Here is a 26,363-nt window from a genome sequence, read left to right as displayed (position 1 = left end):
AGCCCGTTAACCTGGAAAATTTGACAACCTTTACATTTGAGAAGGAGGTGTTTGGCATAGATCATAACACCTTCGTCTTGCATGAAGATATTACCCAATTTGCTGGCATGGAAGAAATTGGGGCTATTGTCGTTGCAGTATATATTAGGTTTGTCCTTATCAAATATTCATTTGACACTCTCCTTTATGTTGAAAAAAAAAAACACTCATGGTTTCAATTCATATATTTAGGTGCCTATTTGATCATTTGAAAGCTGCAAATATGGTGAATATGGTTGGCTTTATCGACCCTGCTGTAGTTAGTGCCGACGCTGGTTCATTAACTGAAAGATCACGTATCGTAGCCAATCAACTTCAAAAAACAAATGGTGAAGAGATTTTCCTGATGCCTTACAATCCAGGGTTAGTCTCCAAACAAAAAACAGGATTTTGTTTGTATGATGCTCTGCATATAAAACTATTTAACCTTTATATTTATTTTGTGCAGCCGTCATTGGGTCTTGATTATTGTGAGAGCAAAGAAGGAGACCGTCTATTTTCTGGATCCACTGCCTGGAAATCGAGTTGTGGATGAAGACGGGAAAAACATAGTGAACAGTGCTTTAAAAATGTATAATTCACACATAGGCAGAGTAGGCCGTAAAGCACCTCTTTGGAAAACTCTGCCCGGCACTCCAAAGCAACCAAGCAGTGTAGAATGTGGGTATTATGTCATGCGCTTTATGAGAGACATCATCTTGGATCCTTCCCTGGAATTTGAGAAGATGGTAAGAAGAAAATTTTCAGATTTATTTTATGTGGGTTTTTGAATTATCAATGACGCTAAATTAAAAATACCGTCGTTGAATACATATACTACGTCGGTAAATGAAAAATAGCGTCGTCTGTTATAATAATCATTGTTTATGGATTGCAGTTTGCGAAGGGAAAGGATCAAGCGCCATACCCCCAAGTTGCCATTGAAGAAGTTAGGAAAGAATGGGCAGAGTTTGTTTGTGTTCATATGGAGTAGAGGAATTTTAGAATACTTAAACATTTTTATAAAATGTACAAATTTTGTTAGAATTAGACAAGTTTTTGTACAAAATTGGTTAGAATTATTCAAGTTTTTGTGCAAATTTTATGTATAATGTACATTCTTTTTTTCCCTATGAATTTCAAATAGGTTTTCATTATTTTTAAAAAACGGAAATTGTGTGACCGACGTGTAATAAAACTTGCAACGACATAATTATATAGAACACCGTCGTCTTTATGTCTCTTAAATTCAAAATATTCAAAATAAATTTAAAATATAACCAAAAAATGCACCGTCAACTTCCCTATAAATTTGTTGAGGTTTTCATGTTGTGAAAAACCCAAGATCATGCTGAACCAAATTTGTTGAGGTTTTCATGTTGTGAAAAACCGTCGTTTCTTCAAAAAGACGTTGTACACACATAACAACGTCACGGTTTTTAAAAAGCGACGTAAAAGATTTTTCAAACGACACTCTTGGTTCTATAGACGACGTTGTTTTCTTGATATTAGACGGCGAGAAGTTAATAGTTTAGGTCGTGGAAAATGGTTTGTATGTCGTTTTCTGTGTAAAAATGGCCATGGTTTTAACTTTAAACGACGTTTGTTTTAAAATTAAGTCGTTTATTATGATTTAAAACGTCGTTAATTTCTTAACGCCGATGTGGTTTGTGGGTTTTATTAATGATATTTTATTCTATTTAATTCAAAATATTCATAATAAATTTAAAATAAATCCAAAAAATGCAACGTCAACTCCTATGAAGTCATTGCGATATTTTCTTCCCCCTTAAGCTTTAAAAATTTAAGTTTGAGTTATACAAATTTAAAATTACCACCAAAAAGAAAAATGTTTTCATGAGTCACAACATCACTTATACTTTAATGGTTTAGGGTTTAGGGTTTAGCGTTTAAATAAATTTAGAAAAGGGATTAGGGTTTAGGGTTTTATGGACGAGATATTTTAGGCCATAAAACCCTAATCCCTTTTGAAAAATTATTTTTAAAATATATATATATAATTTAGTTTTTATTTATTAGGGTTTAGGGTTTAGGGTTTAGGGTTTAGGGTATATTTGTCTATTTAATTTTCTAATACGTCTGTTAACGACGTATGGAGATACCACGACCCAATTATTTTAATATGCGTCATATTTCTTTAGACATGTTAACGACGGTAGTTTGGTTTTGCGTCGTAAGGATATTTACAACAACGTCATTTTTTAAATAAGCGTCATGTTTAGGTTGAACTTTTAACGACGGTTGTTTTTTGTTTCTGTCGATATTTTTTAAAAAGCGTGCTTTCTAAAAATTTCACCTCGACCTAAAATTTTCAGATTTCGCTATAACTCTTATACTTGTGACCTAAAACATTTCGCTCCGCTCTCTCACTTCAACTCTTATTCAAAGTTGGGCTCTCCGTCGAATCCAAGTTGGCCAAGTTTACAACTCCGTCGAATCCAAGTTGGCCATAATCTGTGAGCTCTGCCTACCTGTAAGTACAAACCCTAATCTCATGCTTGTAAATTCATTGAATGATTTTCAGTTCTGTGGTAAAGGGTTTTGTGATTTTTTAATGTTGTCGACGGTATGGGTTAATGGATTTAATGTTTAATGTTTTCATGAATCGGGAATGGATTTAATGTTGTCGAATCTTTTAATCACTCTCTGTTATTATGAATCGGGAATTGATTTATTGTTTTCATGCTTAGTATATGTTGGTTTCGTGCTTAGTATACGTGTTCTTAATACCCAACATAAAAATTAATGTATATGTTGTGTTCTGAATATATTTTGGGTTCTTGAAAATAAACTGGGATTTCGATATCTTTTTTATGCATACGACGACGGTTTTTTAATAAACCGTCGTCTGAACCCTTTATACCACGACGCATTTTTTAACTACCGTCGTGGTTCAAGTTCGCTGGCCTCTGTTTCTTGCTAGCATTCGACGACGTTTTTTTAAAACCCGTCGTCTATATATGTGTAATACGTCTGTTGTTGTTTAAAAACCATCGTCTGTATACTATATTATTTGCTATTAAAACCTTATATAATCTGCTATAGTGATAGTCATTGCTTGTATTTTCACCTTATTATATATAGATAATAGGATATAGTGTCGGAGATGGATAAGTCATGGATGCACTCGGATAGAAGATCGAAGGCATATGAGTTAGGGGTGGAAGCATTTTTGCAATTTTCTGTAGAAAATCTTCTAACTACAACGCATATCCGTTGTCCATGTGTTAAATGTGTGAATTTGAAATTGTTTGGGGTTGGAATTATAAGGGATCACTTATACTTTAATGGAGTTGACCAAAGCTATAAGAATTGGACATTTCATGGAGAACCTTGGGAACCAACTACTAATCCTAGTAGAAATGTTGAAGAAGATGATGACCATAGTAGTTACAGTTTTGTGTCTGAAGAAATAGAGATGGATGATAATGATTTTGGTGATTTTGGGTCCGATCCTTATGAGTTTGCTAATGTGATTGGGGATGGAGATCAACCATTGTACCCTGGTTGTAGAAAGTACACTAAGTTATCGGCATTAGTGAAGTTGTATAATTTGAAGGCAAAACATGGGATGAGTGATGTATGTTTTACAGAATTATTGATACTTCAAGGCGAGTTGCTTCCAGAAGGAAATACAATATCGGCCTCTATGTATGAGGCAAAAAAGACTTTGTGTGCATTGGGGCTGAGTTATGAGAAAATCCACGCTTGCCCCAATGATTGCATCTTGTATAGGAAGGAGTATGAAGATTCAACTAATTGTCCTACTTGTGGTATCTCAAGGTGGAAGGAAACCAAAGATGGATTCTTGAAAGAGGGTGTGGCAGCGAAGGTGTTGTGGTATTTTCCTCCAATTCCAAGGTTTAAAAGGATGTTTCAATCACATGAGACAGCTAAGAATTTGACTTGGCATGCTGCTAGAAAATCAATTGACGGTCAGATGTCTCATCCGGCGGATTCCCCGTCTTGGAAACTTGTTGATGATAAATGGCCCGAGCTTGGTAATGAGCCGAGAAACTTGAGATTGGCTCTTTCATCTGATGGATTCAATCCCCACAGTTCTCTAAGTAGCAGATATAGTTGCTGGCCAGTTATCTTAGTTACATATAATCTCCCACCATGGCTGTGCATGAAACGAAAGTTCATGATGTTGACTTTATTGATTTTCGGTCCTAAACAACCCAGAAATGATATACACGTCTACTTGGAGCCTTTGATTGATGATTTAAAATCTTTGTGGGATGGGATTAGAGGAGTGTATGATGCACACATATGAGAATACTTTACACTCAGAGCTGCATTACTGTGGACTATTAATGATTTCCCCGCCTATGGAAACTTATCTGGTTGTGTTGTTAAAGGATATAAAGCTTGTCCAATATGCGGCGATGATACACCTAGTCACAGGTTGAAAAATGGCCACAAAATTTGTTACATTGGGCATAGAAAATGGTTACCAATCAATCATCCATATAGGAGGCAACGTGCAGCTTTTAATGGGAAACCTGAATATGGCACGCCTCTTGAGCCATTAACGGAATAAGAAGTGCTACATATGGTTGAAGATATTAATTACATATGGGGATCGAAAAAAGGGGGAGGTGGAGGTGAAAATGATGGTGACAGAGTTTGTTGGAAGAAGAAGTCAAAATTCTTTGATCTTGAGTATTGGAAATACCTTCCAGTGAGGCATGTCCTAGATGTTATGCACACTGAGAAGAATGTTTGTGATAGTATCATTGGTACATTGCTGGAGATCCCTGGAAAAAATAAAGATGGGATTGCTGCTCGGTTAGATTTATTGAACATGGGAGTCAAAACTGATTTGCAACCCGAGTATGGAGAAAGAAGTACTCGTTTGCCTCTAGGGCCTTGGAATTTGTCAAGAGCAGAGAAGAGAGCGGTTTGCAATTCTTTCTATGGTATGAAGGTCCCTGAAGGTTATTCTTCAAATATAAAAAATCTTGTATCTTTACAAGATTCAAGACTTCTTGGCCTTAAATCACATGATTGTCATACCTTAATGCAACAATTGCTCCCTGTGGCAATTCGTTCTGTTTTGGAGAAGCCTGCAAGGTATGCAATAACTCGTTTGTGCTTCTTCTTCAATGCTATATGTGCAAAGACGGTTGATGTTTCCAAGCTAGATAAGTTGGAAGAAGATGTAGTAGTTACTTTGTGTTTGCTTGAAAAATACTTTCCACCTTCATTCTTCGATATCATGGTTCATCTAGTAGTACATCTTGTCAGAGAAGTTCATCTATGTGGGCCAGTATATTTTAGATGGATGTATCCGTTCGAAAGATATATGAAAGTTCTAAAGGGGTATGTTCAGAACCGTACTCATCCCGAAGGTTGCATTGCGGAGCGTTATATAGCTGAAGAAGCTGTAGAATTTTGCACTGAACATTTATCTGATATTAGTACAATCGGAGTGCCATCAAGTCAGAAGATAGGAGTTTCAAAGCCATTATCAGGTTGCACAGTGAGCTTAGTTGATCGGGACCTGTTGAACCAAGCACATCTATATGTCTTGGAGAATACGGAGGAAGTCCTACCTTATATCGAGTATGAGTTTTATTCCTTAAGTTTCCATTTTAAATTATTCCTTATGTTTATCTTATATGTTTAGGACCGTAATGCTTGAATTTTTCGTGTTATGTGGGGAACATATGATCCACATCAAGGCCGCTTATCCAAAATTTAGAAAGAGAACAAAGTGGCTGCAAGATAAGCACAATAGCACTTTCATTCAATGGCTACACTTCAAGGTATATGTTATTCAATAACATATTGGACTTTTAATTTTCTTCTTTCTATGTTAGATTGAATTAAGATATGATTAATTTGCAGGTTCAAAGTGAACTTGATGAGGGAGACAATCATGGGGTATCAGAAAATTTAAGGTGGCTAGCAGCTGGTCCAAACATGGCAATGCCATTATATAGGAGTTATCTTATTAAAGGTGTTAAATTTAACATCAAGGCACAAGATGATGTGCGGACAGTTCAAAATAGTGGAGTTTATTTACTTGCACATACCATGCAAGTTGCTAGTGCCACGGATAAAAACCCAATTCTCTCAAATATGGGTTTTTATGGTGTCATTCAAGAAATTTGGGACCTTGACTACCAAAAGTTTACAATCCCAGTCTTTAGGTGTGATTGGATAGATAGTACTTCCGGCCTTGTAGTCGACGAACTTGGATTTACCCTTGTAGATTTGAGTAAAATTGGACATAGGAATGCCCAATTTGTTTTGGCTTCTCAAGTCAAACAAGTATTTTTTGTTGACGACCCGATGCATCATGGTTGGTCGGTAGTGTTATCAGCGCCTAATAGAGAATATAATGATGTTATTGGTGATGATGTCTTAGGTGATGTGAGAATTGAGTGTGAGCCATTTACTAGAGGGATGCCAAATGTTGACACATTTGATGAACTAGTGGGTGAGTTTGGGAGTCAAGATATTCGAGATGGGTGTGAAGATATATGGATTGAATGATGCTCTTGTAATTTATGAAATTACTTATACCCTAAACAGCACTACTGTATGACATTAATTTTGTAATAAATTGTAATGTGTTTCCTTTACTTTCATTATGCAGGTTTTGGCCACAAAACAATCAGTACATAAAATACTGGTTCAGTATTATAAAACGACGGTCCTCATAAAACTGTGAAAAACAGACGTCTGTTTTCATAAAATTGTCAAAAAAAACGACGTTTTGGAGCATTCAACGATGGCATTGAATTTACCGACGTCTAAAAGCGAACTAAAATTGAAGAATGACGTTATTGTGAAACAGTTATTAACGATATCACGTCGGAGAAGCATAAAGAGCCGACATGTAATTACAAATAACACGACTCCAGTACCATAATACCGACGTCTAAAAGGCCAGATATCGAACCTGAATGTTACAAAAGACGACGTCTTAGATGGATTAGACGACTATTATTTTGCTAAAGACGACGTATAAATAGAGAAACACGGTTGTCTTTTACATGATCACGACGTTGTATATTAAATACTACGTCGTTTATAGAAATAAATATGTCGTAAGTCATGAGCCTAACATATTTTCCACGTCGATTATGTAAATATATGAGACGTAGTATATATTAATAACGTCGTATTTTATTTATTTAAAGACGTAGTGTATTTATTTACACAACTGTGTTTGTATAAAATAGGTCTTCTATTCTTATCATTTACAATTTTTTGGCTCATTTTTCAGTATACAAACGTCGGTTTTTTTTTTGTTAATGACGTTGTTTGTTATAACAACGACGGTGATTTACCCTAACCGCTATTTCCACGTCAATATTAATGGAAAAAACGAAGTGGAAAAATTATTTCACGACGGTTATATAAATATATTGGACGTAGTATGTATTAATAACGTCATATTTTATTTATTTAAAGACGTATTGTATTATTTACACGATGGAGTTTGTATAAAATATGTCGTCTATTCTTATCCTTGACAATTTTTTGGCTCATTTTTCAGTATACAGACGTCGGTTGTTTTTTGTTAATGATGTTGTTTGTTATAACAACGACGGTGATTTACCCTAACCGCTATTTCCACGTCAATATTAATGGAAAAAACGAAGTGGAAAAACTAATTCACGACGGTTATATAAATATATTGGATGTCGTATGTTTTAATAACGTCATATTTTATTTATTTAAAGACGTATTATATTTTTTTACACGACGGATTTTGTATAAAATAGGTCGTCTATTCTTCTCCACGACAATTTTTTGGTTCATTTATCAGTATACAGACGTCGGTTGTTTTTTGTTAATGACGTTGTTAGTTATAACAACGACGGTGATTTCCCGTCGTGGTTTTACTTTGCAAAAGATGTCGCTCGATTTTACGACGGTTTGAAAACCCGATACACGACGGTGAATTCCCGTCGTCTTTTGCCTTTTTTGTAGTAGTGCCATCAGGGTTTCTCTTAGATTTTGAAACCTAAAACAGAACAGGGAAAAAGCCATCGCAATTGTCATGGCAGGCCATGGTCAATTCCAGTCTCATGAAGGGGACAGCTTTCTTCATTCAAATAGTTTTGGATGAGAAATCAATGAAGCCCAAGTTTAAGGACATAAAAGGAACACACACACACAATTATATTATCACAATTAATTCTTATCTTGATAATCAGTCTAATGACAGAATTATATTATCACAATTTTGAAACGTATAAGTGTTCAAATTGAAAAGACCGTTATTACCAAGCAATTTAGTTAAAAATTCAAGATAATAAATTGAAATTAACTCAATTTTTTATTTATTTACGGGTTAGAAAGTAAAGCTGGATTAACAATTTTTAGATAAAATGGATAAAGATAAGGTTTTAAGTTAATAAAGATGGTCAATGTCACTGATTTTCAGTCCATTAGGCAAAGCTGAAAAAGAGAAAAAACGACTTAAAGGGAGTAGCGACAAAAAAAAAAACACTTTATTTCTAAAATGATTTAAATCTATATATATAAAGCAAAAGGCAGAGAATGGTGAAACATTCAAAATACCAAAAAATGCCCTTGATTAATTAAAACATTTAGAATTGAAATTATTAATTAAATGAGGATAATATGGTAAATTCACATTTTTTTTCATATTAAAAAAATTAAAATTAAAAACAAAATTAGATAATAAATTCTACTTTTATGGAACATAACTACCCATGTTATCTTTTCTTAATTCTAAAAAGAAAAAAAAAAGAAAAAAGAAAAACCAATTGCCAAGGGGCTAGTTACAAATAAAATAGAAACAAAAATGCATTGTATTGGTGCTATAAGTTTACAGCTTGTAATACTTATTGATTAGAGTAGTTTCAGATTTATGAAGCCATTTCAAATTTGGGCATCCCTAAACCCTAAATCCTAAACGGTGAATAGGACTTAGTGCATCCATGCACCAGGTAGAATTTTCATAGGTTTTGACGGGTTGAGAATTTTCTTTTAACCTACTTAGCAGGTTTTCAAGTTATCCCATTCAATGGTGTAGATTTGCCCATGAAATTTTAGTGAAATCTAACGTTCAATAGGATCTGGCGAATCCATGCACCAGGTCCACTGTAGAATTTTCGATGGAGGCTTATCTATTATTTTCAGTCTTGTATTTTTCTTTTTTCAAAAGAGGGTACAATTATAAGCCCGACACAATTGTTCTATACCACATCAGTTTTCAGTTCAATAGGAAATTATTATCAGCAAATAAAAAAATATATATGGTGCCTGTCCTCATGCCCATCAGTTATTACCATCATGTCATAGAAATGGGAAAGCTAAGAAAAATTTGAGTGGATGAAGAATCGAACAGCTTGGCTACCTTCCATGTGTCTCATTTTTAATGGATCAGTGCTTAATCAAATATCGCACGACATGTCGTCTTCATTTGGCGGGTTCATGGTTTAGGTTGTGTGAGTTGAAAATGGTTCAAATTGGAAATTGGTTTTTACTTTTCGCCTGTGCTTGCAAAGCCTCAAGCTTTCTTGTTCGAGAATGGTGCGGGTCTCATTTAACGGAAATATCAGATTCGGTATTTTCATATATCTTATTTATCAGAGTCGGATTTTTTTTGGAAATATTCAGATCAAAATCGGTTAGAATTGAATTTTCCAATCTGACTTACACCCCTAATTCTAAAGTTTAATTAGGGATAAAAGAGAGTTTCCTAATAGTCCAATTTTTTTTAAAACGAATTAGAAACAAGTTTTAGATAAAATGGATAATGTTTAGGTTTTAAGTTCATAAATACAATAACGACAAAATCTAAAAAGATTTAAATTACAAATAAGTTCACAGCTGTAATACTGATGAGAGTGGCTTCAGATTTACGTAGCTATTTCAAATTTGACTTCAAAAAAGAGAAAAATAATATATTTTATTGGATTATTAATTAGACCGCAATAAATGGCCGCGGCGAAAGTAAAAGAAACAAATGACCGTTGGAAAGTTATATATACCCAATTTCCCAACGCAACTAGGAAAGGGAAACTTGGATTTCGAAAAACCCCACAACGTCAAGAATACCCAGATCATTCGTAAAGCCTAAAGGGTTTCTTTCAAGGGGGTTTCACTAAAACACCCAAAATGGGGGTTGAAATTATAAAAAAACCCAACACCCAAAACACTTTATAAACACACCCAAAACCCATCATTACACACACTCAAAACCCATTTATAAACACACCCAAAAAATATACAATTATTGATTTTGGTGTTGATTTTGGGTGTGTTTCTATGTTTAAATAGTGTGTGGGTTTTTTTTTAAATACATGGCTAGAATTGGGTTTATTTATAATAATCTATTCTTTCAATTCCAACTCTCTTCTTCATCATGGACTTGTTCGTTCATTAATCGATCTGCCATCTGCTTCCCCTGCTTCTTCTACAACCCACAAGTTCTGCTCTTGTTCTCCGTCGTGTCCTTTGTTTTTGTTAGCCCACAAGTTCTGCTCTTCTTCTACAACCCAGAATATTTGTATCTTCGGTAAAAGCTTTGTTCTTCACTTTTGAACAAAGTGTACAAAAGCAATGGCGGGTCTCAAGAGAAAAAGAGCAACCCATGATGAGATAATAGTTGCAGACGATTTTGCAGATCATGCAGATCATTACTTGACAGTTTCACTAAGTGGCTGCGAGTGGGTTCGAGGGCCGATGCTCGGCCAAGGCGGATTCGGGTCGGTTTATTTGGGTTTCGTGAAAAAACCCAGGTTGTGTTTGAAGGGTGTGCCGAGGATTGTGGCCGTGAAATCGACATTGGCCTCTCAGGCGCATGATCTGATGGGGGAAGATATTCTTCTTTACATTTTTCGTCGCTGCCCTTTTGTTATCAACTGCTATGGAGAGGATGAGACGATTAGCGCTGATGGCCGTCATTTATTCAATGTGTTCTTGGAGTACGCGGATGGAGGAACAATGGCGGATTTGATTGAGAAATCAAGGGGTTTTGGGTTGCGTGAATTCCAAGTCAGAAAGTATACTGAGTCGATTTTGAAAGGGATTAAGTACATCCACGAAAGGGGTTTTGTGCATTGTGATCTCAAGCCTGAGAATATTCTGCTTGTGTCTGATACCGCTGGTTCCTCTGGTGGTGCTCGTTTTGTGCCGAAAATTGGAGACTTGGGGCTCACAAAGAAGGCAAATCAGAAGTGGGAGAAGCCTTCCTTTGGAGGCACACCAATGTATTTGTCTCCAGAAGCTGTGGTTTATGGAATTCAACAGCAGCCTTCTGATATTTGGGCGTTGGGTTGTGTTGTGCTGCAAATGCTAACTGGGAGGCATCCATGGGATTTCACACCTGGCGCCGTATTTGACGTTCGGGACCTGTTAACTGCCCTGCTTGCTTCAAGAATTCCTGCCATTCCTGGTTGGTTATCAAAAGAGGCTAAAGATTTCTTGCAATGTTGCTTTATGTGGAACACTTCAGAGAGGTTTACTGCTGCTATGCTCTTGAACCACCCATTTGTGACTAAACTGGATAATGGGGTTGGAGACGTTAAACCAATTAAGCAAGTGTCTTCTGCAGTGGCTTCCTCTGTTCCGGATTGTCCTAGCTTCATACCCCTTGGAAGTTGGAAGTCTGAAGATGCTGAGGAGATAGCTCAAGAAAATGTTGGTTTTTCTGAACAGGAGATTCTTCCTCTGAAGCTCATGTCAAGGCATGTGGTTCCCAGCCCAAAACCATCAACTTTTGCTATAATGGGTGCAGCTTAGCTTAGGTTTATTGTTTACATATGAAACTCAATTGTATTTTATGAAAGCCTTTTTCATGAACTGGTGTAAATTGTAATACATCATTATTCTATTGATTTTTTTGTACTCATAGAGAGCTAATAATGGAAATATGCCACTTTGATCTCTATTTCTGGGTTCCTTTTCAGTTTTGTCTTGCTGTTTCACTGATGTACTTTATCGCACTATATTGGCAAGTTTGAAATCCTTTTTCATGAACTGGCGTTAGGTTTCTCTCTTTTTCACTCTGCAAGTTGAAGTAGGGTTACATTTCTGCGGGTAATTCCCTTACTTCCAAGTCCTCTTTCACTTCCTTCCTATTGGGCCGAGGCCATGCACACCGCTGTTTATTTAATTAACCGTCTTCCTTTTAAGTTGCTTCAGCACAAATCACCCTATGAATTATCATTTCGCAAAGAACCTCATTATTCGTTTTTAAAAACTTTTGGGTGCCCATGTTTTCCTTATTTGCGACCATATAATAAATAATAAATTACAATTTCAGTCTTCCAAATGTGTGTTTCTTGGTTATTCTTTGAACCATCAAGGTTTTCCGATGTTTGGATCTTGTTTCTAATCGTGTTTTTTTTATCGCGTCATGTGTTATTTGATGAATTTTCTTTTTCGTTTAACAAGGCTCATGCTGCTCCTTCTCCATACCATTCTCCGTCGTCGAACCTGTCTATCATCCTCTCTGGCCCAAGTTTGTCTTCCTGCAGCCCACGCCTTCCAGCGTCGCAGCCTTTACCTAGTCCTCCTTGTCCAACACTTGACCCTCCCGTCGTACAGAAACTCGTGCTTCTAGCCCAGTCTCGTCCATCTCTGCCATCACCCATGCTCACCTGCTCCTGCGCCTACCTCCCCTGCCGTGCCCACTAATCCCTCATGCCCTTCTCACCCACAAGTTAATCCCTCCATGCCTTCAGCTTCTCGATTCTTTTAGACCTACACTAGGAACTCCAACTGCAAACTTTTCTTCCTGCCTCCCGCTCTTGTTTCATCTAGTACATCTTCTCCTCATATTTCTAATACATCTCTGGTAAGTGACTCCCATGCTCATTCGATGGTTACTCATGCTCAAGGGTATCCGTAAACCCAATCCTAAATATGCTAATCATGCGTTGGTTTTTATCTTCTACTGATGGTACTTTTGAGCCTACCTCTTTTTCACAGGCTAATAAGCATCAGGAATGGCATCTTGCTATGGTAGATGAGTTTAATGCTCTTCTTCGTGCCGAGACTTGGAATTTGGTCCCTCGTACTCCCACTATGAATGTGCGACCGAATAAGTGGGTTTTTCATGTCAAGAGGAATTATGATGGCTCTATCTAGCGTTACAAGGCTCGCTTTATGGCTAATGGTTTTCATCAACAGCCGAGCTTGGACTATGGTGAAACCTTTAGTCCAGTTGTTAATCATTCTACCATTCATCTTATCTTGGCTCTCTATGTGCAGTTTGGTTGGATTGTTCATCAATTGGATGTTCAAAATGCCTTTTTGCATGGTTACCTAGATGAAGAGGTTTATATGCGCTAGCCCGTTGGGTTTGTGGATCCCGTCTATCATGATCATGTATGTTGTTTACGTCGCTCTCTTTGTGGTCTGAAGCAGGCTCCTCGCGCTTGGTTTCAGTGTTTCTTTTCTCATCTTCTTCAATTAGGATTCACTGCCTATAAGTCCAATTCTTCACTCTTCATCTACACTCATGGTTCTATTTGCATCTATTTGTTGATTTACGCCAATGATATTCTTGTCACTAGCTCCGATCCCGCTCGCATCACCACACTTATTTCTGATTTGGGTCGTCAATTTTCTATGAAGGATCTTGGACCCACTCATTATTTTTTGGGCATGGAACTTGCTCGTACTTTGTCTGGTCTATCTCTTACTCATACCAAATATATTGTGGATCTCCTCAAGCATGCTAACATGCACGAAGCCAAACTCGTGCCTACCCCGGCTGTTGGTCGTCGTCGTCTTAGCCTCTCTGATGGCGATCCTCTCTATGATCCTACTTAGTACTGTAGTATTGTTGGTGCTCTTCAGTATACTTAACCCTTACTCGCCCGGACATTGCCTTTTACTGTTAATCAAGTTTGTCAGTTTATGCACCAACCCACTACTGTTCCTTGGCTCACTGTTAAGCGATTCTTCGTTATCTCAATGGCACAATTACTCATGGTTTACTCTATTTGCCCAGCACCCTTCATCTCAGTGCCTATTCTGATGTTGATTATGCGAGGGATCCTGATGATTGTCGCAACACTGGTGGCTATTGAGTTTATTTGGGTACTAACTTAATCTCTTGGAGCTCCAAAAAGCAACGCAGTGTCTCTCGCTCCAGTACTAAGTTGGAGTACCATCAGCTTGCCTACACTGCCGCCACTCTGTCTTGGTTACGGGCTTTGTTTCTTGATCTTCATCTTCCAGTTCCTTGCCCTAAGCTTTGGTGTGACAATATTAGTACTCTCTTTCTCGCCTCTAATATGGTGTTTCACTCTCGCACTCGCCATGTTGAGGTTGATTATCATTTTGTTCGTGAAAAGGTGGTGCGCAATGAGTTGCTTGTTGCTTATTGCCCTACTGTTGATCAGATTGCTGATATCTTCACTAAGGGTCTATCTCCTGCTCAGTTTTCTTTCCTTAAGTCCAAGCTGCCTGTGCTCCCCCGCCCCGTCAGCTTGCGGGGGTGTAATGAGACGTGATTTAGTTTCCTGTTTTATTAGTATTTATTTCATTGATTTGTTGTATATATTCCTTGTCTCTCTAGGACTTGATTCTTGCCTAGAATAGGAAATCCTTTGTGTAGACACCAAGCAAAGCATTGTATATAATTATCACAAGATTGTTCAATGAAAATCATTGAGAATATTCAAAACCTTTCAACACATAGGTATAGTAGCAGTTAGTTAGGAAGTAAAAGTTTGTTTTATGAGACTGGAGATGATGATGGACATGTTGGTTGCATTAAAACTCTCAGTTGAGAAGTAAAAGTCTTTTCCGGTGTTGCTTTGATGCAGCCACTGAATCCCAAAGGTAGAGAGCTCTTGCCGAATTGAATTCTTATCCAAGTAATCTGTTGAGAAGGGGTAAAAGGCCCCTACCTACATATAGACATAAGTAAAGCTAGTCTCATAATTTGACTTTCCAGAGCACAATGCAAGTGTAAAAGAAGATACATAATGTGGCCTAGTTCTTGTGGAAGTGTTCAAATTAAAGGCTTTGCTTATCAATTTTCTGAATCCAGCGCCGGCAGAGTTCTTCATTTGTATCTCCTAAGAATCCACTTATATCGGCTCCAATCATGGGAACTCCGAAGAGTGGAAAGTTCTAAGTGGCTGGAATTGAGTAAGCCAAATCCTCCCATTTTGCACTTGTCTCCTGTCCAGTGTGCTGTGTACCTACCAGAGAGCTTACTAAAGCTGACCTGCTGAGTAGAAATGGTCTTTTACCAGTCACATTGAGTAAGGCCTTGTTTGTTGCCTTGGCATCCAATAAACCAAATAGGTTATGAACATCATATTCTGTCATGTTACCCAAGTGTAAGGCTGATGCCGTAACATCCTGCAGCCTATACCCTATCCCCGATTAAAACAGTAGGCGCTCCTAACTTCCACAGCTTCAGGTTACAAGTAGTAAAAACACACCGAAAATAAAATATATTTTCTCCATCAAAAACAGTTTAGGCGTTTGTTCCTACTTGATATTGATATTTGAACAAATAAAAATTCCCAAGTGGATTAGGATTAGGATTAGGATTAGGATTATTCTAGTTGGATTTGTTTCATCGTTCATCTATATATCTATATGATCCTTTATCTAAAGATAAAGATAAAATTTCAAAACACAATTACTTCATGTTAGAGAGACAAATGCGTACAATACTAATCCATTTAAATGCAAATAATTAAAAACAAAAAGAAAATATTTATTTTCTATGGATAACGATAAAATAAAAGTTGGAACAAAGAAGGCCTATCTTTCCTTCCTTATTTCAAGCAGCAATAACATTATATTTTGTCCAAGGATAAACAACACAAAAGGGTAATAATCAAGACAATAATTTTTTCTATTTCTTCATTATCAATGCGGACCCAACTCTGCAACTCTCAACTGCTAAATATTTACCAATGCATATACATAATTGGTGAAAAATGGAAACTTATTTTCTTTTTGGTGGAAATAGTTTACATATATTTCAAGAAAGCATTATAATATGCAAGAAAAGGCACCTAGTATTTTTCTTGGTCGATGAAGGTAATTACCACTATAAATACAAACCAAACTTGATCACCATACTCACAATCACTCTACAACAATTCACCATCTCAGTTAAGAAAAGCAAGCATGCGGGGTTATTATCAAGTTCCAGTGATGGGGTTACAGAAGTTGAGCTGCAGCAGAAGGTGTCCACGTCCAGGTACGCTTTTCGTTTCAGCACTCGGGGGTGAACGTTGGGCAGGACCAGCCTACCTGAACTCACCCCCACCACAATCACTTCCCATGCCCCATTTCTTATCAACATCCCCATCCCAATCCCCGTCCCCAGCTGGGGAGTGCCCACCTCCCACACCAAACCACTCTGTTGAGTCTGCGACAATGGAGCTGCGTCGCATACTCAACATTGAGGTTGGTAAGTAGTATGCATGTAAGGAGTCGACATCCCTGGCCTCAGCTCCAGACCATGGGTGTCCAAACATCGGTGGGCTGAGTTATGATATTTCTTTTACTGGTTGTGTTCTTATTCAATGTGTTTCTTTGTTTTTTTTTAAAAAATATTTCTTAAAAACATTTGATAGGTCTCTGACAATTACAAAAATTCCATTATACACTTGGAATCAATGAGTTAAGCTGCATTCTAGAACTAGTTTGGTCATAGGCTTGTGAAAGTGTGAGGGGGTGTATTTTTTATTTAGTCAGCATTAAAGTTCTTCTTTTTAGTCTTGTAAAAGACTCTAGATTGACCAATAGAGTAAACCCTTCCAAGTCTTGTAAAAAGACTCTCGATTGACCACCAATGTTACGTTTTAAGGAGGGTTTATGTATAGAGATGGCTGCATGTAGGGGATGTGTGAAGCTGCCATTTAGGTGGGTGCGCACTTAATCTCTAATGGAGAGGGCTACCACCCTAATGGTGTGAAAGCTACCTATATAAAATTGGTGTACACAATAAATTAGGAGAAGGCTACCTATTAGGGTTGAGTGAAAGCTAATGTTGAGGTAAGTAGGTGTATATGCTTCATTTCTAACAGAGATGGCTACCACCCTAATAGAGTGAAAGCTACCACATTAACGGCTTCCTATTTTGTGAAGCTAGTACACCATTTAGTAAACATGGAGAGGGCTACCCATGAGGACTGTGTGAAAGCTACCATTAGAGTAGGTGCGCACTTAATTTCTAATGGAGAGGGCTACCGCCCTTATAAAGTGAAAGCCGCTATACAAACGTCCTTTTAAAAAAGAAAAAACTTTGTATTGACATTGAGTTAGAGTTCACTCTATTTGACTTCAAGTGTAGAGGCTTGAATAAGACTAAATAGGACTTGATCAGTGTACTTGACTTATTGGGAATGCGTCGCCTCTCACAATTTTCATTCACCAAAACAAGCCCTATACCATACTAGTTAAAGTAACTCTTAGCTCGTTGATTCATGAGTACTTATATTATTTATATGTTGTCATTGATCGATTCACATTTCAGTTTGGTTCATTGTTTAAATATGAAACCTGCATTGAAAATGTGTTGTTCAGATGTTTGGATTGGAGAATTCTTTTATGGGGAGGAAGAGTTTCGATCGGGAATTTAATTTGATTTATTTCACTACCCCTCTGATGATTTCCAAGTCTTAGAGTGGACAATGGGCAGAGGGGTAATACAAACCTATTAATTTGGGTTTATTTCCTTGTAGATATATATATGCAGGTGAAATAGGTGCAGATCATCAAGCTCCCAGGAAGCATATTAATTTGGACATGGTAATCAAGGTATGGTTATTTGAATTTGTATTAATCAAGGTATGGTTAAATGATTGAGGGATTACTACTACCTACTGCTACATGCATGTCGTGTGTCTGTTCTAAGTTTAAGCTGCTGTATATTTACTGAATTTTTATTGTATTATTCAGAATTTATGTTTATTCAATGTTCTCAATTTTTTTTTTTTTTTTTGGGGATGATCTTGAATGATTGTGCTTTTCTGTTTAGGTTGATATTTGTCGGAGTATACTGAACACTTCATAATTCTGGTTCAACAAATTTCTTTTATACTGTTGCATTTCCCCCTCCAGATTTCTTCCCTGCACTTTCAGTTTTTGGCAAAGTGCCGTTTGACAATTTGATATATCTTATGTCATATTTCTGATAATAATAATAAATTGATTTGTTGAACAGATAAAATGATGAAGGCCAGTAAAAATGTACTGGTTTTTGGTTTTTGGAGTTGACATCAACATGAGTGATTTGCTGTACTTGGTTGACATCAATATTAATCAAGGAATGTCTTCTCTGTTGTTGGTTCAGTGTTTGGGTTCGGGTAATTGTTAGACCTATCCTCCTTTCAAGATGTTTTCTGTTGCCAATCTGTCATTTCATTTTTGACTGTGTTTTATTAGAAAAATAAAAATAAAAATGTTCCAACATTAGAGGTGATGCATAAAACATGTCTTCCAGGGGAGCCATAAATCTGAATGGCATGTAACTTATTGTTCTCTCTAGAAGAGTGTTAATTTTCACTAGTATCAATACTTCAGCTCCAAGTTAAAATCTGCTCCTATAAGAATGGATAATCTGGAAATCTCTACCGTGACAAATCGCTTATTGCTGTCAAAGCTGGCCCTGATATCTGAGTGTCCCCCCTTCAAGTTTGCTCCCTTAGTAATGTTCAATGCATACCCTTCCAATCCATCAACCTTGTCCAACCCAATGATGGTAACTTTATCAATGACCCATTTTTGGCTTAAAGCAAATCCTCCATTGACAACCGTTGATCTTACAGATACACTTCCATTTCCTGTTCCACCGTAAAATCTCACTAAACTCCACTTGCCTCCCTCTCCTCCCATTTCCACTTCCTCTCCATCATCCAAGAAAACTTCTCCGGTGCTCTGTCCACTGCTGCTAACAACCAAAAGTTCGAATGCAGTCTTTCGGGCTGCTTCTGTTGTCAAGGCCTTTCCTTGTAAGGCCAAAATGTTTCCTTCGCAGACATGTACATTGATATGATCAGGTGGTGCTTCCTGTGTAACGTGCTCTCCCGATTTTACGCTTACTGAGTTTGAGTAGTTGAAGAGATCAAACCAGTTTCCTGCCGGAAAATATGCATCAACTGAAATTACTCCTGGCTTCAACACAGGTGACACCATTACACCTCTGCCAATCAGAAACTGAGTGTTGATCTCATAAGTTCTGATATCTTGAGGAAATGAGAAGAAAAGGGGTCTTGCAATGGGGGTCCCCTTTTTATGTGCCTCATACATTGATGTGTAAAACAAGGGGAGCAACCGATAGCGCAGGCCAAGCACCTTCCTTGCAGTTGCCACCACCGAGTCCCAAAGATAGAGCTCTTGACGGATTGTAAACTTCTCTGAGTGATCTCTTGCAAAAGGGTAAAAGGCCCCTAGCTACATAGAGACATAGCATCGTTAAATTAGTTGCACATGTTCTGATGATTATAACTGACAGCATAGCAAAGTTCTAGGTAAAACAAGATGTATAATGTGATCTAGTTTTTGTGGAAGTGTTCAATTTGAAGGCTTATAAGTTACCTGAATCCACCGCCTGCAGAGTTCTTCATTTGTATCTCCTATGAATCCACATATATCAGCTCCAACCATCGGAACTCCAAAGAGGCCAAAATTCAGAATTGCTGGAATTGTGTATGCCAGATCACTCCATTCTGCAGAATTGTCTCCAGTCCAGTGTGCTGTGTACGTACCGGAGCTTACAAAAGTGGATCTAGAAAGTATAAATGGTCTTTTACCAGTCACATTGACTAAGGCCTTGTTTGTTGCTTTGGATTCCAAGAGTCCATATAAGTTATGAGCATCATATTCTGTGATGTTACCGAAGTGTAGCGCTGATGCCGAACAGTATTGTTATTGATGGGACGCAGGACCCCGGCATTGTTAATCTTGTAAGGAGGGTCATCAAGTGTAGAAGATGGAGTGGGAGGGGACGTGATGAAATTGGATAGCTCATTCAAATCAAGCCAAAGACCATCGAAAGGCAGAGCATCTTGAAATATTTTTATCTCATTAGCCCAAAAATTTTCACTTTGTGGATGTGCAAAATCAGGGAAATAGACAGGGCCAGGCCAAACACTTCCCAGGCAAGGAATTCCGTCACATTTTATAAATATATCTGCTTTCAGCCCTCTGTTGTAGGTTCCATAGCTCTCATTCACACTGATACCTGTGAGAGTCATAATACTATCATTTTCTGCCTCATCAGAAAAACTGCATGTAACATCAATTTTGCTGCAGAGTGAACATACCAGGGTCCAAGATGAGCACATATTTCTGATCATTTTGGTGAAGGGTGTTGACAAATTTCTTCATCTTATCCAATGGGAAGTTGATGGGATCAAGAGTAAAATCCTTGTATGCATCCATGTAATCAATGTCTGTCCACATAACTTCAAGGGGGATAGCGGCTTTTGCATAGCCAGCAACCGCACCCTCAAGATCGGAAACATTCTTGTAACCCCATCGACACTGGTGGAATCCTTCAGCAGAGAATAAGTGAACAAAGTCAATGTGATTCCAAAATAAGATGAAAATTGCAAGCATACTATGCTAGTAGGAAGGAAATTTTTGGACCATGCTAATATCAAACAAGGACTATGTATGCACATTTCAATTGAAGAATTCGACTGGTCATGTGACATAGCGCTTGTCTACTAATAAGTGCCGATACAAAAACATGATTAGTTGAGATGGTACAAATGACATATACTCTTAGTCATAATAATTGATGTCACATGTGAAATGCGATTTGAGAAATGCTATAATATATAGTACCTGCCTAAGAAAAGTGGAATTTACAATATTTGAGTGCAAACAAACTTACCAAAAGACCAATAGGGCATAGGGGCAGGGCGACCAATGAGCTCTGTATTCCACCAATGGCCTTATAAGTAATTCTATCACCGCCGTATGTTATGTCCATGCCATTGCTATTCAGCAGCAACACTCCATGAGATGTTCCGGCGCCGTTGGCCTTACCATCTGGAGAAGCTGACCTGACGTCCAGGTAGAAGGGGTGGGACCCGTAGAGGTTGATGTCAGCATTGGCGCTGGCAATGTCAGCGTTCCAGAGTGTCAAGGTCTGGTTGGGGGTGAGCTTGAAGGAGGACTTGGTGTGCTCGCCGAGGCCGAAAAGGGAGGACCTGGCTTTTGGGAGGGAGGAGGAGAGCTGGATGTATTGGTTCTTGAAGACCAAGAAGGTGTCGGGGTTTGATGGGTTCGGGGAGGCGTCGAAAATGACGTCGTTGGAGGATTGGCGGGTGACGGTGAAGCCGAATGGGGTGGTGTTGTGGAGAGTGAAGACAAGGTCGTTGGAGATGCTGTTAGGCTTTAATCTCTGTATCTATCTTCGCAATTGTTGTTTTAGTTCTTCGTTTTGATCATTTGGTACAATGAAATTCTCATTTTTTGTTGGGTCATATATTATATTGCTGTTCGTATGAAAGAGATATAGCATATTATTGTTTCTTTAGCAGTAATTATGCTTAAGAACAAAATAAAAATCATAGGTTTCTTTCAGTCCGATTTAAATCAGTCAGTTGTGGATTCTGGAACAATATGATTTCAGGGTTCTATAAATAAGAATAGCTGTTTGCACAGATGTGAAAGAAGAGTGACTTCCAGCATTTTAACTGTTTGAAGTTTTCTATTATTGCTTAAGTTGTTGTCATAAGACTAGGGCATGGCATTTGTCCAAATGTCAGAAGTATGTGAACTTTGAGTTCATATCATTTGTTGTGGTGGAAATTCCTGTAATAGAATGGACAAATGCCAGAAGTATGTAAACTTTTTTTGTCAAAACCCCTGCTCTTAAGAATTAGGTTGCATTTCTACCCTTAAATTTCCTCGTGCACTCATTTGTGTGTTTGTAAATCAAATTTAAATTGTGCATTTTCATCGTTTCTTTGTTTCCATCAGGGTTTCTCTTAGATTTTGAAACCTAAAACAGAACAGGGAAAAAGCCATCGCAATTGTCATGGCAGGCCATGGTCAATTCCAGTCTCATGAAGGGGACAGCTTTCTTCATTCAAATAGTTTTGGATGAGAAATCAATGAAGCCCAAGTTTAAGGACATAAAAGGAACACACACGCACACACACACACAATTATATTATCACAATTAATTCTTCTTGATAATCAGTCTAATGACAGAATTATATTATCACAATTTTGAAACGTACAAGTGTTCAAATTGAAAAGACCGTTATTACCAAGCAATTTAGTTAAAAATTCAAGATAATAAATTGAAATTAACTCAATTTTTTATTTATTTACGGGTTAGAAAGTAAAGCTGGATTAACAATTTTTAGATAAAATGGATAAAGATAAGGTTTTAAGTTAATAAAGATGGTCAATGTCACTGATTTTCAGTCCATTAGGCAAAGCTGAAAAAGAGAAAAAACGACTTAAAGGGAGTAGCGACAAAAAAAAAACACTTTATTTCTTTAGAATTGAAATTATTAATTAAATGAGGATAATATGGTAAATTCACATTTTTTTTTCATATTAAAAAAATTAAAATTAAAGACAAAATCAGATAATAGATTCTACTTTTATGGAACATAACTACCCATGTTATCTTTTCTTAATTCTAAAAAGGAAAAAAAAAGAAAAAAAGAAAAACCAATTGCCAAGGGGCTAGTTACAAATAAAATAGAAACAAAAATGCATTGTATTGGTGCTATAAGTTTACAGCTTGTAATACTTATTGATTAGAGTAGCTTCAGATTTACGAAGCCATTTCAAATTTGGGCATCCCTAAACCCTAAATCCTAAACGGTGAATAGGACTTAGTGCATCCATGCACCAGGTTCACTGTAGAATTTTCATAGGTTTTGACGGGTTGAGAATTTTCTTTTAACCTACTTAGCAGGTTTTCAGGTTATCCCATTCAATGGTGTAGATTTGCCCATGAAATTTTAGTGAAATCTAACGTTCAATAGGATCTGGCGAATTCATGCACCAGGTCCACCGTAGAATTTTCGATGGAGGCGTATCTATTATTTTAAGTCTTGTATTTTTCTTTTTTCAAAAGAGGGTACAATTATAAGCCCGACACAATTGTTCTATACCACATCAGTTTTCAGTTCAACAGGAAATTATTATTTGCAAATAAAAAAAAATATATGGTGCCTGTCCTCATGCCCATCAGTTATTACCATCATGTCATAGAAATGGGAAAGCTAAGAAAAATTTGAGTGGATGAAGAATCGAACAGCTTGGCTACCTTCCATGTGTCTCATTTTTAATGGATCAGTGCTTAATCAAATATCGCACGACATGTCGTCTTCATTTGGCGGGTTCATGGTTTAGGTTGTGTGAGTTGAAAATGGTTGAAACTGGAAATTGGTTTTGACTTTTCGCCTGTGCTTGCAAAGCCTCAAGCTTTCTTGTTCGAGAATGGTGTGGGTCTCATTTAACGGAAATATCAGATTCGGTATTTTCAGATATCTTATTTATCAGAGTCGGATTTTTTTTGGAAATATTCAGATCAAAATCGGTTAGAATTGAATTTTCCAATCTGACTTACACCCCTAATTCTAAAGTTTAATTAGGGATAAAAGAGAGTTTCCTAATAGTCCAATTTTTTTTTAAACGAATTAAAAACAATTTTTAGATAAAATGGATAATGTTTAGGTTTTAAGTTCATAAATACAATAACGACAAAATCTAAAAAGATTTAAATTACAAATAAGTTCACAGCTGTAATACTGATGAGAGTGACTTCAGATTTACGAAGCTATTTCAAATTTGACTTCAAAAAAGAGAAAAATAATATATTTTATTGGATTATTAATTACATCGCAATAAATGGCCGCGGCGAAAGTAAAAGAAACAAATGACCGTTGGAAAGTTATATATACCCAATTTCCCAACGCAACTAGGAAAGGGAAACTTGGATTTCGAAAAACCCCAACAGCGTCAAGAATACCCAGATCTTTCGTAAAGCCTAAAGGGTTTCTTTCAATTCCAACTCTCTTCTTCATCATCGACTTGTTTGTTCATCAATCGATCTGCGATCTGCTTCCCCTGCTTCTTCTACAACCCACAAGTTCTGCTCTTGTTCTCCGTCGTGTCCTTTGTTTTTGTTAGCCCACAAGTTCTGCTCTTCTTCTACAACCCAGAATCTTTGTATCTTCGGAAAAAGCTTTGTTCTTCACTTTTGAACAAAGTGTACAAAAGCAATGGCGGGTCTCAAGAGAAAAAGAGCAACCCATGATGAGATAATAGTTGCAGACGATTTTGCAGATCATGCAGATCATTACTTGACAGTTTCACTAAGTGGCTGCGAGTGGGTTCGAGGGCCGATGCTCGGCCAAGGCGGATTCGGGTCGGTTTATTTGGGTTTCGTGAAAAAACCCAGGTTGTGTTTGAAGGGTGTGCCGAGGATTGTGGCCGTGAAATCGACATTGGCCTCTCAGGCGCATGATCTGATGGGGGAAGATATTCTTCTTTACATTTTTCGTCGCTGCCCTTTTGTTATCAACTGCTATGGAGAGGATGAGACGATTGGCGCTGATGGCCGTCATTTATTCAATGTGTTCTTGGAGTACGCGGATGGAGGAACAATGGCGGATTTGATTGAGAAATCAAGGGGTTTTGGGTTGCGTGAATTCCAAGTCAGAAAGTATACTGAGTCGATTTTGAAAGGGATTAAGTACATCCACGAAAGGGGTTTTGTGCATTGTGATCTCAAGCCTGAGAATATTCTGCTTGTGTCTGAGACCGCTGGTTCCTCTGGTGGTGCTCGTTTTGTGCCGAAAATTGGAGACTTGGGGCTCACAAAGAAGGCAAATCAGAAGTGGGAGAAGCCTTCCTTTGGAGGCACACCAATGTATTTGTCTCCAGAAGCTGTGGTTTATGGAATTCAACAGCAGCCTTCTGATATTTGGGCGTTAGGTTGTGTCGTGCTGCAAATGCTAACTGGGAGGCATCCATGGGATTTCACACCTGGCGCCGTATTTGACGTTCGGGACCTGTTAACTGCCCTGCTTGGTTCAAGAATTCCTGCCATTCCTGGTTGGTTATCAAAAGAGGCTAAAGATTTCTTGCAATGTTGCTTTATGTGGAACACTTCAGAGAGGTTTACTGCTGCTATGCTCTTGAACCACCCATTTGTGACTAAACTGGATAATGGGGTTGGAGACGTTAAACCAATTAAGCAAGTGTCTTCTGCAGTGGCTTCCTCTGTTCCGGATTGTCCTAGCTTCATACCCCTTGGAAGTTGGAAGTCTGAAGATGCAGAGGAGATAGCTCAAGAAAATGTTGGTTTTTCTGAGCAGGAGATTCTTCCTCTGAAGCTCATGTCAAGGCATGTGGTTCCAAGCCCAAAACCATCAACTTTTGCTATAATGGGTGCAGCTTAGCTTAGGTTTATTGTTTACATATGAAACTCAATTGTATTTTATGAAAGCCTTTTTCATGAACTGGTGTAAATTGTAATACTTCATTATTCTATTGATTTTTTTGTACTCATAGAGAGCTAATAATGGAAATATGCCACTTTGATCTCTATTTTTGGGATCCTTTTCAGTTTTGTCTTGCTGTTTCACTGATGTACTTTATCGCACTATATTGGCAAGTTTGAAATCCTTTTTCATGAACTGGCGTTAGGTTTCTCTCTTTTTTCACTCTGCAAGTTGAAGTAGGGTTACATTTCTGCAGGTAATTCCCTTACTTCCAAGTCCTCTTTCACTGTTTTATGCTGTTAGGCTTTAATCTCTGTATCTATCTTCGCAATTGTGTTTTAGTTCTTCGTTTTGATCATTTGGTACAATGAAATTCTCATTTTTTGTTGGGTCATATATTACATGGCTGTTCGTATGAAAGAGATATAGCATATCATTGTTTCTTTAGCAGTAATTATGCTTAAGAACAAAATAAAAATCTTAGGTTTCTTTCAGTCCGATTTTAATCAATCAGTTGTGGATTCTGGAACAATATGATTTCAGGGTTCTATAAATAAGAATAGCTGTTTGCACAGATGTGAAAGAAGAGTGACTTCCAGCATTTTAACTGTTTGAAGTTTTCTATTATTGCTTAAGTTGTTGTCATAAGACCAGGGCATGGCATTTGTCCAAATGCCAGAAGTATGTGAACTTTGAGTTCATATCATTTGTTGTGGTGGAAATTCCTGTAATAGAATGGATAAATGCCAGAAGTACGCAAACTTTTTTTGTCAAAACTGTTGGAAAAAATGGCTCACCTAAAAGGATACAAAGTTTTTTGGCGCTCAAAGGATGATTTTGAATCTGCCTAAAAGCGACCGGTCGCTGGACATTTGCGACCGGTCGTTTTGAAGCAGATTCGAAGTCTGGAAGCAAAAC

At 37.5% G+C, this 26,363-nt stretch overlaps 2 protein-coding genes and 1 pseudogene across 3 annotated transcripts; 2 read left to right on the top strand and 1 right to left on the bottom strand.

Moving 5' to 3' along the window:
• The first annotated feature begins 10,593 nt into the window (after window positions 1–10,593).
• On the top strand, window positions 10,594–11,915 carry LOC148295603 (mitogen-activated protein kinase kinase kinase 20-like). The gene has a single exon (XM_088250128.1). It carries the CDS (start codon window positions 10,594–10,596, stop codon window positions 11,773–11,775), a length of 1,182 nt encoding a protein of 393 aa, XP_088106254.1. The 3' UTR covers window positions 11,776–11,915.
• A 6,484-nt stretch (window positions 11,916–18,399) lies between these two features.
• On the bottom strand, window positions 18,400–24,023 carry LOC148295602 (alpha-glucosidase-like; annotated as a pseudogene). The gene is made up of 5 exons (XR_015834542.1): window positions 23,901–24,023; window positions 20,861–21,379; window positions 20,286–20,516; window positions 19,558–20,203; window positions 18,400–19,413 (listed from the first exon to the last, which is right to left on the bottom strand). The product of XR_015834542.1 is annotated as an alpha-glucosidase-like (transcript).
• On the top strand, window positions 23,893–25,551 carry LOC148295601 (mitogen-activated protein kinase kinase kinase 20-like). Its single transcript, XM_088250366.1, has one exon. The coding sequence runs from the start codon at window positions 24,222–24,224 to the stop codon at window positions 25,401–25,403; it is 1,182 nt and encodes a 393-aa protein (XP_088106492.1). The 5' UTR covers window positions 23,893–24,221; the 3' UTR covers window positions 25,404–25,551.
• The last annotated feature ends 812 nt before the right edge of the window (window positions 25,552–26,363 follow it).

This window comes from Prunus avium, chromosome 3 (assembly GCF_965620075.1).
Source record: "Prunus avium chromosome 3, drPruAviu1.hap1.1, whole genome shotgun sequence".
Classification (NCBI taxonomy): domain Eukaryota; kingdom Viridiplantae; phylum Streptophyta; class Magnoliopsida; order Rosales; family Rosaceae; genus Prunus; species Prunus avium.
The sequence above is the reverse complement of the archived record's forward strand: the minus strand, read 5'-3'. Positions and strand labels throughout refer to the sequence as shown.